Source organism: Equus przewalskii, chromosome 3 (assembly GCF_037783145.1).
Source record: "Equus przewalskii isolate Varuska chromosome 3, EquPr2, whole genome shotgun sequence".
In the NCBI taxonomy this organism is placed as follows: domain Eukaryota; kingdom Metazoa; phylum Chordata; class Mammalia; order Perissodactyla; family Equidae; genus Equus; species Equus przewalskii.
Genome location: NC_091833.1, coordinates 37524265 through 37543272, shown reverse-complemented (window position 1 = coordinate 37543272; position 19008 = coordinate 37524265). Strand labels below are relative to the sequence as shown.

General features: G+C 40.0%; 1 protein-coding gene across 5 annotated transcripts in view; it reads right to left on the bottom strand.

Annotated features, from left to right (window-relative positions):
• Positions 1 to 7535: 7535 nt before the first annotated feature.
• Positions 7536 to 19008, bottom strand: part of SLC39A8 (solute carrier family 39 member 8) — a 70435-nt gene continuing 58962 nt past the window's right edge. For all 5 annotated transcript variants that reach the window (XM_070614151.1, XM_070614148.1, XM_070614149.1 and 2 more), the window contains 3 exons: positions 11491 to 11698; positions 11113 to 11297; positions 7536 to 9056 (listed from right to left, as the gene is read on the bottom strand). In XM_070614151.1, coding sequence (XP_070470252.1) covers positions 8907 to 9056; positions 11113 to 11297; positions 11491 to 11698 — 543 coding nt within the window. In that variant the 3' untranslated portion in view covers positions 7536 to 8906. The remainder of the gene's footprint in view (positions 9057 to 11112; positions 11298 to 11490; positions 11699 to 19008) is intronic.

Sequence of the window (19008 nt, the reverse complement as noted above, 5' to 3'; positions counted from 1 at the left end):
CAGTAACTGGGCCGTGCAGCACAGGGAGTTCCAGAGGCCAGGCTTCAGGCACAATGCTCACTTCAAAGCCAGGGGAATCACCTTCTTTGATTTCTCAGGCCTAGTGGCCTTAAGCATCTTTCTTTTCTCTCTTTCTCTTGGCAATTACATCCAACCTCCCAACCTCACCGAACCTTCTCTCCACCAAAGCAGAATAAAGAAAGGGGTACCTCAGTTCTAGAGATCCCAGGCCCAAAAGCCAACTCCGCAAAGTGAGGAGCTGGAGCACAGGCCTGGGACTGCTTCTTTTCTTTCTCCTAAAGCACCAGTAGGTAGAGAATGCATCACGGTGACAGAACCAACCAACAGGTCTGCATGTATAGGCTTCTCTCATAAAATGCGGCTCTCTAAATGCCCTAACAGTGGGCAAGGCTCGGGTTGACTCCTCCTGACGAGGAGAGTTAAAGCTGGGAATCTCTTGGGCGAAAAGATGATTTAGCCCTCTTTTCTTCTTGGGTTTTTTAATTGTTGTAAGAATAGTGAACATGAGATCTACCCTCTTAACACATTTTTAAGTGTCCAGTAGAGTGTTGTTAACTGTAGGTACAGTGTTGCACAGCAGAGCTCTAAAACGTACTCCTCTTGCTTACGTGAAACTTCATGCCCATTGATTAGCAACTCCCTATTTCCCCCTCTCCCCTGCCCTGGCAAGTGCCATTCTACTCTGATTCTATGATTTTGACTATTTTAGATACTTCTAGATAAGACACCTTTAGATGAATGGAATTATGCCGAAACAGAAGACAACAAGTGCTGACAAGAATGTGGAGAAATTGGGACACTTGTGCACTGCTGGTGGGAATGCAAAATGGTTGGCAGCCACTATGGAAAACAGTATGAAGTTTCCTCAAAAACTTAAAAATAGAACTACTATATGATCCAGCAATCTCACTTCTGGGTATTTATCCAAAAGAATTGAAATCAGGATCTTGAAGAGATATTAGCACTCCAATGTTCATAGCAGCATTATTCCCAATAGCCAAGATATGGAAACAACCTAAGTGTCCACTGATGGGGGAATGGATAAAGAAAATGTGCTACATACATATGATGAAATATTATGCAGCCTTAAAAAATCAAGGCAATTCTGCAATATACGAGAACATGGAGGAACCAGGAGGACATTATGCTAAGTGAAATAATCCAGTCATAGAAAGACAAATATTGGATGACTCCTCTTGAGTTTAGACGTATAAAGAAACACCTGGGGAACCAGTAGAGGAGGTTGGTCAGGGGGCAGGGTTGGACCCCAGAATTTGGATTACAAAAGGGAACACTGGGGAGGGCTGAATCAGTTAGCTCACTTTAATTGCTAGTAATGGAAAGCAACTCAAAAGGGTTTGCACAACTAGGCAAAGTGACTATTAGACATATGAAGTCCCAGCAAGAGGGGCTTCAAGGAGGATGCTTGTTAGTTTAGCTGCTAAGGATGTCACCCCAGACTATGTTTTCACTTTCCGCTTTGCATCCTCCACACATCCCCTTTGTCTTCAGGCCATTTCCTCTCAAGCTAACTGTATGTGTTTGCTTGGGCTGCCATAATAAAGTACCACAGACCAGGTGGCTTAAACTATAGAAATTTATCGTCTCACGGTTCTCAAGGCTAGAAGTCCACGATCAGGATGTGCATAGGGTTACTTCCTTCTGAGGGCTGTTAGGGAAAGTCAGTTCCATGCCTCTGTCCTAGCTTCTGCTGGTTTGCTGGCAATCTGTGGTAATCCTCCGCTTGCAGAAGCATCGCCTCCATCTCTGCCTTCATTTTTCCGTGGCATTCTTCCTGTGGGTATCCATGCCCAACTTTCTCCTTTTCGTAGGAACACCAATCATACTGGATTAGGAACCCACCCACTCCAGTATAACCTCATTTTAACGAATTATATCTGCAATGACCCTATTTCCAAATAAGGTCGCCTTCTGCTGGACTGGCGATTAGGACTCCAACCTACCTTTTGGGAGGGACACAACTCAACCCATCTGTGTAGCAAAAGAGTAGTACGGGACATCACATCAGATATAATGTCCCCAGGAAGTCCAGGGTATCCATCTCTTCCTCACCCCTTTTAAGAAGCTTCTTAGCACACGGACTGTCGTCTCAGGGGTCAGAACTGTGTCACATGCCCATCCGTGGCCAAGCACTGGTGAAGGGGTTGGAATAGCAGACACTTGGAGGGGAACTGCTCTAGGCAATGCAGTTACCACCTTGACTGAGACACGGGGAAGGAACGCAGCAAGGTAGTGAGCATGTCAGATATTACGCTCCCCTAAATTTTTCAGTCCTCTAAGCTGTGAGATTTCCTCCTTTTTTTCCTAATTGCATTTATTAGCTTTTGAAGAATAAATCTTCACTGAGGAAAATTGAGAAAGTATTAAAAACAACAAATTTTGAATGATTCAAATCTCACCAAGATTTCTTCTTCTAAAGCACTGTATACATGTTTATTGAAGAAAATTTTAATATTTTACAAAGAACCAATTTAAAACAACTCATAATCCCAGAGATATCCTCTACTGATGTATTAGAAAATATCCTTCCAATCTGTCTATATCATACATACCTGCATGTACAAACAAAACTTGGTATTATAGCACGCATACTGCTGGGTAGCCTGCTTTTTAGTTAATGTTAATGTAAGTGTTTACATTTCTCTTCTCAGTGTAGTATTAGTAGTAATCCTATTATCTGGAACACGTCATCTCCAATATCGTTACACTCTACAGTTCTCTTTTGGTATCATGAATTGCAGAAGCATTCCGTCTCAAGTTAAGCCACAGAGTGAAGTTCTTGGTTCCAGTTCCGGGAAGGGAGAAGAGGTCTAGCCAGAAAGGAATTAGACATTATTCACTAAAACCAAACACTATCTCCTCTGTGAAGTATTGCCTGACTGATTCCCACTCTAGCTGAAGGAGAATTATCGTACTCGTGCTCTATTACTTTTGTCTGTGTGTCTGTCTGTCTGTCTGCCCGCCTGTGTCCTCTATTGGAACATCTATGAGTTGTGGTATCATTGGTTTTTGACCTGATTATTCCTCCATGATCCCCCTGAAAGCATAAATGAGCTCTGATTCATCTTTGTATCCTCTGGGACTGTCATCAGTAGACCTCGAATATATGTTTTATTGAACAAATAAATGAATTTGTTCATTTACAGGAGAAGAAGCTCAGAATTTTTTTAATCATTTTCTGCAATGATTCCCTGTAATGGTTTATCTTATTTTTAAAAAAAAGAGTTAAAGTTTGAATGGTTAATTTTCAAACTATCATTTGGAAGAAAGTGAAATGGAATTATTCCAGCACTAACTTGGATATTATGCTTAAGTATTAGTGAGGCATGTCCCTAAAAAAGCCAGGTGTCTATAAAAATCAAGCAACAACTTGACAACCAGGTGATGGTTGCTAAGAAACTGCATTTTTCTGTGAACACATGCTGTATGAAGTACGGCCTAGATTCATAGCCTACATTAAACATCATCCTTGGAGTTATCTAAAAAGTCTGATTTTGCATGGCTTGTCAAGGTATATAAGTTCCTCCTTCTGCCACCCTGCTCCTGCTATTAAAAATTCTATGCATAGAACATTATTGCAACACCATTGTCCATTCTGAACCCCAGGTTGTTTAGAGTACAGACTGAGGCCCCCTTTAGCCCCAAAGCATTTCAGCAGCATTGACGGTGACCATGAGGAACGACCAGCACTCTGGTACACTACCAGTGCTAAACACACAAATTAAAACATCTACAATGTTTCTGTACTCCAAAGTGAAATAAAAATGAATGGGATATTATTTGCAAGTTTTGGAAGACTTTTGTTCGCCACTAGTGAAACATAATGGAGATTTTGCTATACTCTGCCCAAAATTGTAAGTTGAGCCTAAACCCTGACAATGGGAGGTCCAAAAAGCACTCGGGGATTGTGCCAAATTCAAGAGCTAGAAATTGTGTTTGAATCAAGTATCTCAATATTTAACCGCTGCATTAGTTAGAAGTCTTTATTGCAAGTAGGAGAAACTCAAATAAAATTATCTAAAGCTAAAAGAAAAAAAGACTTATTGAGACATTAAAATAACTTGGATATTAAAATTGAAATTGCAGGAATTGTATAAAAAACGGAAACATACTGAGGATGTCAGAGAAGACACCTACGGACGCTGAGTAATAACTCTCTCTGCACACAGTCTCCACCATATCATCTACTTCTCTTTGGGCATCAGCCTCATTTCCTCAGGTTTCTCCTGGTGCCAAAAATGTGACCACCAGCAGCTCTGGAGTCATGTCTGAAAGGCAAGAGCCCTGGCCATCCCCCACCGTGGGAAGCCCTGTGGAGAGACGGGGACCGGCCCAGGCCCCACGCCTAGTCTAGCTCATGGTGCAGGTGGGGTGGTTGCAGTGGTTGACAGACCCTCCAGGACCACTTCAGATGGGAGCACCAGTTTCTAAGAGGAAGAGTGAAGCTGTTATGAGAAGGTAGGCAGGGACTGGCCTAGTGGCATAGAGGGTTAAGTTCCATGCCCTCCACTTCAGTGGCCCAGGTTTGCAAGTTTGGACCCCAGGCACAGACCTACACACTGCTCAACAAGCCACGCTGTGGTAGCGACTCACATACAAAATAGAGGAAAATTGGCACAGATGTTAGCTCAGGGCCAATCTTCCTCACCAAAAAAGAAAAGTGAAGATAGGCAGATGTGCAGGAAAAATCAGCAGAAGCCTATTACTCCAACCATGTTGGCAGTGACTTTAGTATCACTCTCATCCGTTTTGTCACTGCAGTTTTAGGGTGACACGACTCCTGTCTTATACAATGTTGTCTCTAATAGTCACTATTCTAAAATCTTTTGAACTTTTTTCACCTTAAAATACCAAAGGATCGCTATGACAGTGTGGTTGCTTTTTCTCACAGACATCTTTCTATAAAACGTTTACAAAAATTTCTGAGGTTTAGTGTTTGTAAGTTAAAGGAAGACTTTTTTATTGGAAGACAAAAAGCAGAGGTGGAGAAAGACACTGATGAGATACCTCCCCAACAGTTTCTAAGATTTCTAAAATCAGTGTTTCCAAGTGCGTTAACAACCTCTCATTTAATTACGAGAATAACAACATCAAGGCTAACAAATACGATGACTCCCAAAGGAGAGCTCTGTCCAGTTACAGCGTCGGCCGCGAAGGCGAGGAACCTGTTGGCTGGACAGCCATGAGCTGCAGTCCCTTGGTTTCCTCACGCAGACTCGCCTCATAATAATGCATCGTACATTGAAGGGGAGGAATAGGATATGTCCACATGGGGAAAGCTCTCATAAGGCACAAGCTGTTTATGCAGTAAGTATTCACAGAAATATATTCACTCCTCCCCACCTAGAAATCTATGTCCTTATTTTAAAAGAAGTGATGTTTAAGGAAATGTTGCCACACAGATAGTTGGAATTTTTTATCTATTCAAAGATACTTATCTGCCAGAAGTATGATAAGTCCACTTCAGAGCTAGTCTCTCAAAACATCCTAGACATTCTTCTGTTTGAATAGCTACATACACGAATTAATCTAACCCAACTCCATCCTGTTAACCTACGAATATTTAATGCATACCTTCTAATCATCTTTAGTCCCTACACATTTTCAGCTTGCTTTCAAATCATACCAACTCCACTCCCATTTGCCCACTTTAGTGTCTTACTCTCCCTCCCAAATTCATACACAGTCACCTCCTCTTCCAGGATAAGTCATTTACTGCTGAGCAATCACAGTCATAGGGAAACAAATGGCCTACTCCAACTAGGATCAGGTGAGGGGGCTTCATCTATTTACAAACATACAAGTGGGACCACCATACAACTGGACTCTCACGTGAGCCACACTGAGCAACTGCTCTAGAAACAAACATGGCAGGGTTACATTTACAAACTGAAGAAAACACAGATTAGCCTGACTTAGGGTAAACCAGTGTTGTAGCCACACATCTAGACAGAACAGCTTATACTGGTAAAGGAAAGAAAATAATATTCTCATAAAAAGGAATCAGGACAAATATTAGAGTTCAAACCAGGAAGTGGTTCTGGAAGCTCTGGTTGAATTGCTATTGATATTAGCTATTTTCTACTAGGTAAAATGAAATAATGGATGGTCTCCAGAGACTACTCAGAGTCGATTAAATCCATCTGTACTTCGTCACGCACGCTTGTATTAGAATTGCACGTCTACGCCCTTTGCCATGTGACTCTGCAGCCCCTCTTCCCCCAGGGGCCCAACGTAGGCGACCCCCAGCCTGAAGCAGAGCTGCTCAGCAGAGCCCAGGTGAGCTCAGCCGGACCTCAGTCAGCAGCCCTGTGAGCACGAAAGGAGCCTGCTGTTATGAGCCTCGGGCTCTGTGGATAGGATTTCACTCCACATTAGCCTCGGAGGGGTCTGCTATGGTCTGAGTGCTTGTGTCCCCCCAAATTCATATGTTGACATTCTAACCCCCAAAGATGCCAGTATTAGGAGGTGGGGCTTTGCGAGGTGCTGAGGTCCTTAGGATGGAGCCCTCCTGAACGGGATTCGTGCTCTTATCAAAGAGCCTCCAGAGAAATCCCTTGCTCTTCCACCAGGCGAGGACACAGCGAGAAGGCGCCAGCTGTGACCCACACGCCGAACGTGCCAGCGCCGTGGTCTTGGACTTCCAGCCTCCAGAACGGTGAGAAGGAAATTTCCGTTGTTTATAAGCCGCCCAGTCCGTGGTGTTTTGTTACAGCAGCCTGAAGGGGCTAAGATGCGATCTGATTCAGTACTCAAAAAATGCCAGCTTTTAGTAGGCATTTTTTAAAGTACAATAATGCAAAAATAAAAGTATATAACCCAGTACATAATGCATTGAACTAATTTTTGGTTTGTCATAATAGCATCTTTAAAGTCTAAAAATTATAGAATATTCAACTGTTCTAATGAATGCCTCAGTACAAGATATGCTGACTGATAGGTTTGCTCTTCTTTGAGTAGTTATCTAGGATAATTTCAATTTACTCACGGCTTTCCATATCCTGCCTTCTACCTGCAATCACAGCTTCTAATAAGTAGCAATTTTCTTTTTGCTTTTTGGGTCTTTGTGCCCTATTGCCTCCATTCTCCTCCTAGTTGAAGAAAATGGACAAAAGATCAACAGATGGAGAGAGTAATATGAAGCACCCAGACAGTCCACATACACAATGATCTACACCAAATGAGAGCTTATTAAACTATCTTGTTTTAATATCATGTTGTAAATACCTTCTTAACCCAGATATACAATCTGTGCTTTAAAAAGGTAAAGATTACTTCCTCAGATCGAAAGTAAACAGATGAAATGATAAAAATAGATTCTATGTTTACAGATTTTAATGCACAATGATTAATCTTTACAATACTTATTTGCTGAATATTTTTGAAATAAACACATCACCAATTTCCTATTTATGTCTCTCCCACATAATACCAGGTACCTAGAAGTCACTCAAAAAGATACATATTAAAATGAATAATGAATGACACAATAGTTGGTTTCAAAAGTGTTTACTATTTGGTCAAATGATATTTTTTTAAATGTCAATCATAAAGTGAAATGTACATTAACATACATGTTAAATATTCATCAGATCTGTATTATTGCTATGTGACACCATTTTATGGTCTACGGGAAACGTAATTCCTGAGATCACTGTTGGCTTTCATCAATCATTTTCCTCACCATCAAATCACCTTTAAGTGACTTGGGAGTGTTAATTGGGGTTAGGTTGTTCAGGTTTAGACCAACTTTCTATATCTGCTAAATGAGTAAACAGGATCTATCTTTTATAAAAGGTAGAAAAATAACCATGGTGTGTGGAAGTCTTTTTCCAAGGCATACTATATAGGAAAAATGCAAGCTGAACACAAAAGAAGTCTTTTCTGAATGAGTCTCAATCACCCATAGGAACATATGTTTTCTAGTTAATCAGTCCTTGACACAGCAGTTGAGCTGTTATTTTGCATTTATTTAAAATATCCCTGCTAAATAATTGTGTTCATCTTTAAAAGTAAATTGCTTAAAATTACATTCAATTTCTTTCTACAAACCAACATATTCTTCACCTTCACAAAGCAAACACACCACACACTGAGAGTGAGTTGTCGTCTGCTGTTCTGCCGTTTGTTGTGGTGCAACCACGACGTAAGTCACAAAAAAGCAATTCTGGATTTTTAGGGAATCTACTAGAGTTTACATTAGAGATAAAGTATCAAAGTCAGAACTTAGTAGGGATAACAAAACTTCATTGATTTCATAATTCATATTATTTTAGGATGGTTTTCAAAACAAACCTACAAGTGCCTACCTAAAATATGAAACCAAGCAAAGCTGTGGGCCAGCTTTCTTTCCTGGGTTCGCTCAGGCCGTGCAATCATTTCTGCCCGTGTCGTATATGTTTTGATTCTCTTCCACATTTCAGCATACTTGCTCATGAAAGCACTAGAACAAATTAATTAAAAGAAAACCACTCTGAAACCACTTAACTTTTGATCCTCCCAGAGAGGTTTAAAGGCTTATACAGCCTAGCCTGTATTTTTCTCTGGGTCTCTGTGGCTAAATGATTATAGAATGCATGTTTCTTGCTTTGTGATGATTCCTAATATGCATGAAACATGGAAAAGTGGGTGTTTGCCAAAGATCTCATATACCAGGCTTTTCAGCTGGAAGTGAAAACCTTTTGAAGCATTTTTAACAACAAATAATGGTCTATTTCACAGATCTGAAACCAATAATCAGTTTTCTTGACTTACAGTTGAAAATGAAATTACCTTTTAACTAAATAGGATCAGTTTAAAAATCCCTTTGAAGATGTTTTTATTTATTAAATGGCTTCACTAACAACACCATCTTTCATTTCCTATCACTCCAATTCAATTTCTCCTGCGTACAAAGTAATAAGCAGAATGGCTGTGAATCCCGTTAACATTCCAGCATTCTGAATCATGAAGAAGGTGAAATCGGTTTTTCTTCCAGTTACCTTTTCTCTCAGCATATCGTTCATCTCTGGAAACTAAAACAAAGACATATTGTTAGATAACTGTTGCCATCTTGTGGTAGAACATAAAACAGTCATTTACAGACTTCCGTGGGGGTGCGAGGATGATCATTTATTTCAGAGGTTTAAAGCTTTTAGTATAGGTAGCATAATAGGGATCTCTAGCCCTATCAGACATCAACAAAAATAAAAGCACTAAATAGTCTTCTCCAACTGAGTTAATCAACAGGATGGGGTTCATCTCATTTTATGCCTCCTCTCCCCCTCTTCTCTCCCTCTCTCTCTCTCTTCCTTGCACTCTATGCTCCATCTACAACATTCTTTCAGGACCTCAAATGCATCCAGACTCTTTCCATCCTCAAAATCTTCACACCCACCCAAACCTCTATCTGCACTCTTCTCCCTCCAAGTTTCAATGAGCTAAATCCTTCAGGTTTCAGCTTAAATCTTACTTTCCTAGAAAGTCTTCCTTGGACCCTCCTAACTTATGTTAGGTCCCCTATTATCACCTCTCATCTCACGTATCGCTCTCCCTGTTCCTTCACAGCCTGTCTATCTGCAGCCCTTCAGTCATGTGTGTGATTCCATTTGAGTGCCAGGCTCCCCTCTTTGTGGACAGAAGGCCCAGGCCACAGGGGCTGTGCCTCTTTGGCTCACTCCAGTGTCCCCACTGTCTTACAACTTCCAGGTCTGGTGCAGAAATATCAATCACTAGTAGATGATTAAATAAATGTTTTAGAAATCACTATACAGGTAATTCCCATTCTCTTCCATTTGCTTTCTTTTGCTTGCTCTACTTCTCACAAAATCATAAACTTTTAAAATAAGTTATGCACTCTTCTGGGGTTGAAGACTATTAACAATCTCATCACAGTCAAAGCAATTAAAACCCCAAGTTTTGTACTTAAAATCTACCCTTTCTCAGCAGATAATTTCTACTTCCTGAAATGGCTCCGTGAGGATATCTGCAAATGGCAGCTTTTCAAAACATTTTCCAAAATGACTTGCTCTCTATGCAGGGGAGCACTGCACCAAGCATCCGAGAGGCCTCCAGAGCCCACAGTCAATCCACATGCCTGACTGAAGCAAAGGGCTACGGGGCTAAGATGTGAGAAAGCGGCAAAATCGTTCTGAAAACGGCAAAACTGCCGTGAGTATATAGAGCGTCATTTGTTAGTGTTATTTCTTTAAACTGAACAACTTTAATAGATTCTGTTCTTATATCAGAGAAAAAAGTGATGGCCTAGTATCAAGACTGCATGAGACATTAATTCTGTGAAGAAAAACAAAACTGGAATGATGGTTCCAAGAGGTGAAATCCCTGCTCTTATAAGGGTCTGTACAGAACAGAGAACAGAGCTGGATGGTTATCACTGGAGCTCAGAATGCAGATGAAGGAAATTAAATTATTAAATTACGTATGTAATATATGTTTAGTTCCAAATGCAAACAAAATATTTCTCGATTGGCATACACTTAGCACATTTTCATGTTTCAGAAAGCTGTCCATGATCCATTTGAAAACACACAGGACCATTGATATTCTCTCTCTTACACATACAGAGACAGAAGGACAGAGACACAGCACAGACATGAACACAGATACAAACATATACTGACCCAAGTAAACATCATCCAATTTTATCAGTTTTAGTTCAACCCAAAAGGCTCCCACTGTTTAGAACTTTGAAATAACAAAATGCTATTTACTCTAACAAGGTATTCCCTTCCCGATGTGACATCCTCACCACAGGGGGAAATGTCCTATGAGGATACACTATAATAGAACACAAAGTTTACCCAGAACATGGCAAAAATCCTGGGGAAATAGCTCTGCTGTAGCAAAAATAAAAAATTTTGTCTTCTATCAATATGATCATAGATTTTAATCAATGAGAATCACTTTCAAATTACTATTAGTACAAAGTACTCAAAAAGAGTTATCTGTTGAACCAAGAATGTTCTAAATTACAACAGTAAGGACTTTTTTTTGGCACTTATTCAAATCATAACCCAGACATTTGTTTCTAAATTTTAAATTAAAACAAGATGAAATATTAAAATTTCTTACCATATCTGCCAGAGAAATATAGAGGAACATGCCTCCAGCAAGTGCAAATATGATATTTGGAGCAAAATTGTTGCCCACCAAAATGCCAAAAGCTAGTCCAACATAGCAGGAGCATGCGGAAAGGAAATTGAATAATAAGGCTTGTCGAGTGCTCATTCCTGCATTGAGTAGGATCACAAAGTCCCCTAGAAGAAGAAGAAAATATCAAGTGAATCATTTTTTCAGTTTTGGGATGAGATAAAAGATATCCATCAATGTCCAACAAGGGCTCCTTCATTTTTATGCATCAGCAGGATTTTTAAGAGTGTGTCACCTGATATGTGTCACTATCCTGAAACCAAAAAGTATCTGACTTTGCAACATGAGCAGAGCCTTTACCTAGCTCATGGGGAAACTCCTCACACAGGATCGCTACCGAGGTGCTGACTCCCTGAAGAAGAGACAAGGTACAGGAAGCCCCAATGGCCAGCCCATCGATGAAATTGTGGAGGGCGTCACTGAGCGTCACCATCCAGGCAATTGTCCCTATCTCCGACAGCTTGGGCCCCTTCAAACATGTACATGAACTGGACTCCTTTCTTCCATCCTGTAAAATAATAGACAGCCAGTCAACAGGATAACTAATATTTGTCGAGTCTAAGAGATATAGAGAAAAAGGACATGTGTTATGTGTTGAGAGAGACAATGGTTCACAAACAAGTCTTTCAGAGTGGAGAGGCACCCCTAATCATGTACAGCAGAGAAAAGGCTTATGGCAGGGAGAAGGGAGCTATTCCTGAATAGATGGACAGGCCTTGAACCAGCCCCTCCTCTCAAAAAACTCTTCTAAACACTGGAAGCAACGCTGGAATAAGTGTTTCATTTCCTTTCATTTTAAAAGGTAAATCTCATCAGCATAAAAAGAATTTCACCTGGTCCTAAAATGTTGTCTTTTTACTTTACAGTGTTAAAAGACAAACTCAGGCAAATTAAAAATGTTGAGATTATTTGAGCAAAACTCTATTCAAATCAGGTAGAATCAAATCATAAGTGGTTAGGACACGCCACTGACAGGAGCTGAGGAGAGAGCCACATACTGAAAAGGTGAAAGCAAAGCACGGAAATCACTGGTTGGCTCTGGCTTAAAGCCCAGTTGGCTGGTGTAATGGGTTGTCCTTAGGTTTCAATTTTGTAATCTGAGGCACATACAGGCTTCGATTTTGGTTTGCTGACACAGGCCACCATGGCATTAGAGCCACCTCAGTCTAATGAACTCCTTGTCTAATTAATTTAACCAGTGATATATCTTCAATGCACACAAAATAAACAAGCACGGTTTAGTACATGTCAAATGGGTGGCTTGGGTAAGAAATGCCCCAAGCAGGAAGAAATTACTGCCACAAAAGAAACAAAGGTGGTCCTGGGAAAAGCCCTAGAGGAAGTGACCTTGGCTTTGCAACAATTTACCGCCAAGATACACTTAATAAGACCAGTTGTTTTCATGCTCTAACTCAGTTTACCTAATCACATGTCTATAATTTCCTTATTTACTTATGGTGATTTAGGGAAAAGAGTATAAGACCAAATCTTGACCACCTAATATTACATACAGAGTCTATATACAAACTACTTTAATTCTGAAAAAGAAATTAATTTAATCTATCAGCCATGATTCTCTTACTTCTAAGTACAAATATTATTGACTCTATTTATTATGCATGCTTTTAGCTCTATAAGCTTAGGTCTCAAATGGGACTGTTTGGTAAGCTAACAGTCATATATTTTTGATGGTTTTGGAACAAACGAAGGTAGGCAAACATTCACAAAGAGTTCTTTTTCAGTTTACCTGGAACTAAGTCACTGAGCAGAGAATTCAAGTTCCTCTACTTAAGGTAGAGAGTATTCTCTTCTGTCCCTCTCTTTTCTATTTCTGTTGCTGCTGTTGTTGTCTGCTTGCTTCTTTGTTCACTTGTACACCAAATGTGAGGCTAATTCTAACCTCAGCCATGACGAGGAAACACAATCTAATGAAAAGACCAGAGGGCTGAAATCTGAGAGACCTGGCTTCGAGCTGGGCTCAGAAAAGAATCACTGTGTAATCATCAGCAAAGCTCTTAACATCTCTCACCTTAGTTATTAAGAGAAATGAAACTCAAAGCAAAGTGCAGAGTAATCAGACTGAGGGAGAAAGGACATCATGGACCAGAGTGGTGAGGGTAGAGGGAAGACCGTCTAGAACCCGACGTAAGTATGGAGAGGAAGGAGCAAAAAGGAAAAGAAAAAAAGACTATGAAGACAAAATGAAGAAAGCAAGTGGGCTTATTGCAGAATGGTTGAAGTTTAACAGTTCAAGGCAGATCAAAAAGAGGAGGAGGGCAGGAGGGGGGAGGAAGAGGAGGAGGACATGGAGAAGGAGGCATGGCATGAAGTGGGAGGAGGAGGAAGAGAAACAGAAGGATGAAGGAAAGGAGAACAGAAAGGAGTAGGTGGAGAAGAATGAGAAGGAGGGCAAGGAGGAGGAGGAGGAAAGAAAAGGAAAGGACTTGGTGCCCTTCAGAAGGAGATGGGTCATATAAACATGAGTTACACCCGCAATGAAATCCTATGCAGAGCAGTAGAGAGGATGAATATCTGTATTTCTCTACATGTCAAGATTTCCAAAACTTAGTGTTGAAGTAAAAAAAAATATAAAACAGTATGTCTAGTGAAGACATTTTCGTGAAAATAATTATTATTATAATTCCATAATGGCCTAAGTGCAAACATATTTGGAAAGATACGTACAAAAATGCTAATCATGGTTCTCCCTGTGGGAAAGTACTGTGGTTAATCTTTGGGTTTTTTCTTTTTATCTTATATGGGGTGTTATGGATTTTTGTGTGTGTGTGTGCACTTTTATGCTATCTTAACTCGGAAAACAAAATGTTAAAGACGTGGGGTGAGAACCAGCAAGAGGGAAAAGTGAACCTGTGATGACTCAAGAGTAACCAGCAGACAAGGCAAAGCTGGAGAAGCAGGCTACCTGCTGGATTTGGTCTGCATTGAAAAAAGGGGGTATTGTCCCACCCAAGTGAAACTTTGTGTTGGGTTAACGGCTGCAAAGACCAGCACGAGCACAATTGGACCTCATTCTGCGCTGGAGGAGGCAAGATGAGCCATGATTGGTGCAAATGTTTTTACGGTTGTCTATATATTTTACTGATGAAAAGAAATAAGTTTTATTGGTAATTGAGGAGCAACCCACCAAAAGACACAATGATGATGACAAAAGGAAATATAAATGACAACAAACAAAAGATTAGTTATAGGCAAAGGAATATATAAAATCTATGCCCATAAAAGGAACACTGAATGCAAGCTGGCTTAATGATTAAAGGTATGCGTCTTGGCATTAAATGGGTGTGAGTTTGAGTAACGTTCTGCTACTTAATAGTTGGGGGTCCTTTGGAAAGTTACTTAATTATAGCTAATGCAACAAGACAATAAAAGGAAATAAAAGGTATATACACATTGGGAAGGATGAAATAAAACTGTCTTTGTTGGCAGATGACATGACTGTCCATGTAAAAAATCCAAAAGAATCGACAAAAATGGCTCCTGGAACTAGTAAGCAATTATAGCAAAGTTGCAGGACACAGGTTAACATACGAAACGTCAATTGCTTTCCTATATCCCAGCAGTAAACAAGTGAAATTTGAAATTTAACTCTAACACCATTTACATGAGCACTCAAAAAAAAACTGAAATACTAAGGTATAAATCTAACAAAATATGTACAAGATCGACATGAGGAAAAGCACAAAACTATGATGAAAGAAATCAAAGAACTGAGTAAATGGAGAGATACTCTATATTTATAAATTGGAAGACTCCATACTGTCAAGATCTCAAGTTCTTCCCAATTTGATCTGTAAATTCACTGCAATCCCAATCAAAATCTCAGCAAGTTATTTTGTGGCTATTTTGTGATTCTACAGTTTACACAGAAAGGTAAAAAACCCAGACCAGCCAACACAACATTGAAGGGAAGGAACAAAGTTGGAAGGCTGACACTACCCAACTTCAAGACCTACTGTAGAGCTACAGTTATGAAAACAGTATGGCGATGGTGAAAGAACAGGCAAATAGATGGAGGGGACAGAAGAGAGACCCCAGAAATGGACTCATGTAAATATGATCTACTCATCTTTGACAAAGGAGCAAAGGCAACACAATGGAGAAAAGATGGTCTTTTCCACAAATGATGCTGGAACAAGGGAACACCCACGCGCAAAAAAAAAAAAAGAAAAGAATCTAGACACAGACCTGACATCCATCACAAAAAATGGATCACAGATCTAAACGTAAATGCAAAACAAAACTCTTAGAAGATAACATAGGAGAAAACCTAGATGACCTTGGGTATGTTATTGCCTTTTCAGATACAACACCAAAGGCACAGTCCATGAAAGAAATAATCAGTAACCTGGACTTCATTAAAATTAAAAACTTCTGCCTTGAAAAAGACAATGTCAATAGAACGAGAAGACAAGCCACAAACTGGGAGAAAATATTTGCAAAAGAAACATCTGATAAAGGACTGTTATTCAAAATACACAAAAAACTCTCAAAACTTAACAAATAAGGAAACAACCCAATTAAAAACTAGGTCAAAGACCTTAATAGACACCTCACTAAAGACGATATACAGATGGAAAATAAGCACATGAAAAGATGCTCCACATCATATGTCATCAGGGAAATGCAAATTAAAACAATGAGATACCACTATACACCCACTCAAATGGCCAAAATCAGAAACACTGACAATATCAAATACTGGCAAGGATGTGGAGCAATAGGAACTCTGATTCATTGCTGCTGGGAATGCAAAATGGTACAGCCCCTTTGGAAGACAGTTTGGCAGTTTCTTATAGAACGAAACGTATTCTTATCATACAATCCAGCAATCAGGCTCCTTGATATTTACCTAGAGAAACTGAAAACATATTCACACAAAAACCTGCACACAGATGTTTACAGCAGCATTTCTAATTGCCAAAACTTGAAAGCAAGCAAGATGCCCTTCAGTAGGTGAATGCATAAATAAACTGTGGTACATCCAGACAATGGAATATTATTAACCCTCCCAAAAAAATGAGCTGAAAAGACATGGAGGAATCTTAAATGCATATTGGTAAGTGAAAGACACCAATCTGAAAAGGCTATATATACTGTATGATTCCAAATATATGACATTCTGGAAAAAGTAAAACTATGGAGACAATAAAGATATCAGTGGTTGCCAGGGGTTGGGGGAGAAGGGAGATGGATAGGTGGGGCACAGAGAATTTTTAGGGCAGCAAAGATACTCTATATGATACTACAATGATAGACACATATCATTGCACACTTGTCCAAACCCATGGAATGTACAACACTGTGAGAGAACTATAAACTATGAACTTGCAGTGAGTGATTATGTTGTGTCAATGTAGGTTCATCAATTCTAACAAATGTACTGAGCCAGTCGGGGATGTTGATAATGGGGGAGGCTATGCAAGTGTGGGGGCAGGCGGTATATGGGAAATCTCTGTACTTTCTTCCCAATTTTGCTGTGAACCAAAAACTAGTCTTAAAAAAATAAAGTGCTTAAAAAAAATATGTTACTGGAATCTGACTTGAGATTCCTTACCTGTAGAGTGAGAAAATAATACTACCAACTTCACAGGAGTGTTGTGATGATTAAATGACATGTTTATAAATTGCTAAGTGCTCCACGAATGATTATTATGATGTCACATAGATCATTTTCTCTAACAAAGTGCAGATGAACACAGTATTATTACAAGAAAGAGAAACAATACCACCTTAAGAGAAAAGTGTGCAAGACAAAAGATTTCTCATGTGTGACCCTTGAATACATTCAGGAACACACTGATCAAGATTATTGGAGAAAAAAGGAAGAAAAATTAAACCTACCAAAAAAAAGAGTTTTAGAAAAGTGAGAGGGTAAAAAGACTTGTTAAAATGGAAAAAGGAAAAATTTTAACAAGGATGCTTGAGCTTGGGCATAAATGTACTCTTGAAGAAAGCTATTGAACTTTCAACTTTTGAAGTTCAAGGTGTATGAAAGAGTCAGGAAGCTAATTAGCCAGAAAGTAAAACCCACCTGAAAAGGATGAAGTCTGAGTTAGTACGTTTATATGAATCAGAGTTGACTGGGTAAGGAGGAAAGGAATCTTAAAATTAATATTTTGCATTCCCAGCACTTCACAGTTTACAAAGCACTTCCATATGTTACCGTCTTTTCTTTTGACCTTTACAACATCCTCACGAGTGAAACAGAACAGATACTGGCATACTAACTTTAGAGATGAGGAAAATGACAATCCAAGAATATAAATGGCTTGCTCAAAGTCACACAGGAGGTGTTGGGATTAGGCTACTTAATTATTTACTGAGCGCTTATTTAATAGCAGAAAGAACTGTCCTAAGAACTGAGTACAGAAATATAAATAAAAGACTCTCCTTCTTATTGTAACTCATAGTCCAGAAAGGAACACCCAGGATTCAAACTTCAGGCCTGTGATAAATGCTCCTGTTTGCCCTTGCAGGATGACTCTCCACTCTCTCACCCTGCTCTCTGTCTTGAAGCGCCTTCCTGAATGGCTCCTTCCCCTCTAGTTTCCATTTGAGATTGACCACTGGGGAACCCTAGAGGGAGCTGAGGAGGAGACAGGAGGCAGAAGTCAGGGTATTTATTTCTCTGATACTCCTTTGTGTGGTCATCTCAGGCTGTCCATGACCCTCAACTGAAGGCCACAGCTCTTCTCAAGACTACTCTTTTCCCAGGTTCCAGTACCTGCTCCCTCTCCTCCGCCTTTTGGGTTCAAGGATGGTAACAACCCTGCCATTACTGATGCCTGGTTTTTATACCCCATTCACACCTTATAAATAAATCTTCCTGAAATTATTCTAATGCGAGTGTTCCATCTGTTCCTATTGGGATCCTAAATGATATAATCATTCATGCTGGAAGTGGCCATAACAAACACACCAAAAAAATGAGATTTAATTGGGTTTTTCATATATTCGAAGTATGGAGAAATGGGACATTGGCCCATAGGTGGGCTGCATTTTAGAGGGAAGCCCAGAACATGAAAGTGCTCTGCAAAGTCTACGCATGCTTTCCTGCCACAGCTCTTCTCAAGAATTTCATATGACCCAGCAGACCCAGCAGAATTAGAAGAGTCTATGGCAGACAGAGATGCCTGAAGGAGCCTGCTGGCAAGCCCTGGGCAGAGAATCACAGTGCAGACCCCTAGGACATTAGGGAAATCCATGTGCTCTTTTGCCATTAACTATTCTTTTACTCAAAAGCAGTTCCTTGCTTGTACCTGGGTCCTTGTGGAGACTTAGCTTGTGCGCACGGGACATGAAGTGGCCGTGAGATCATGCCCAGCCTGCACTGGATGTTATCTGATCCAGTAAGCCAATAAAAACAGCTATTCACATAAGCATCCCATTATTAAACTGTACACACAGGAACAGGCCCACACCAATCTTGAAGACGAATTGCGATAGTAGTCATTCAGACTTCCACAGTTCCTTAACCTAACTCTTCATCTCTTTTTCCTCAACAACAATAAGGCTTCATGGGAAATTCCCCACAGCCAGCTAACTGTGGATAGATCTGTAAGCGTGCCAGAACCAGTCAGCTGTACAATTACTCACAATGAACTTAAAATATATTGATAAAGGGAAATCCTCCAAGTGGGCAACTTTTGACTGCAGTGTTGAACTTCATGTAGAAGAAATGGTCTGAGATATAGGTCTTTACTAACTCATGTGTGGGTGCTAACAAGTTGGCTAGGTGGTCAGAGACTTTTAAAAAACAAAATTGGAAATTGGTAGCATAGACATCTGGAAAGAAAT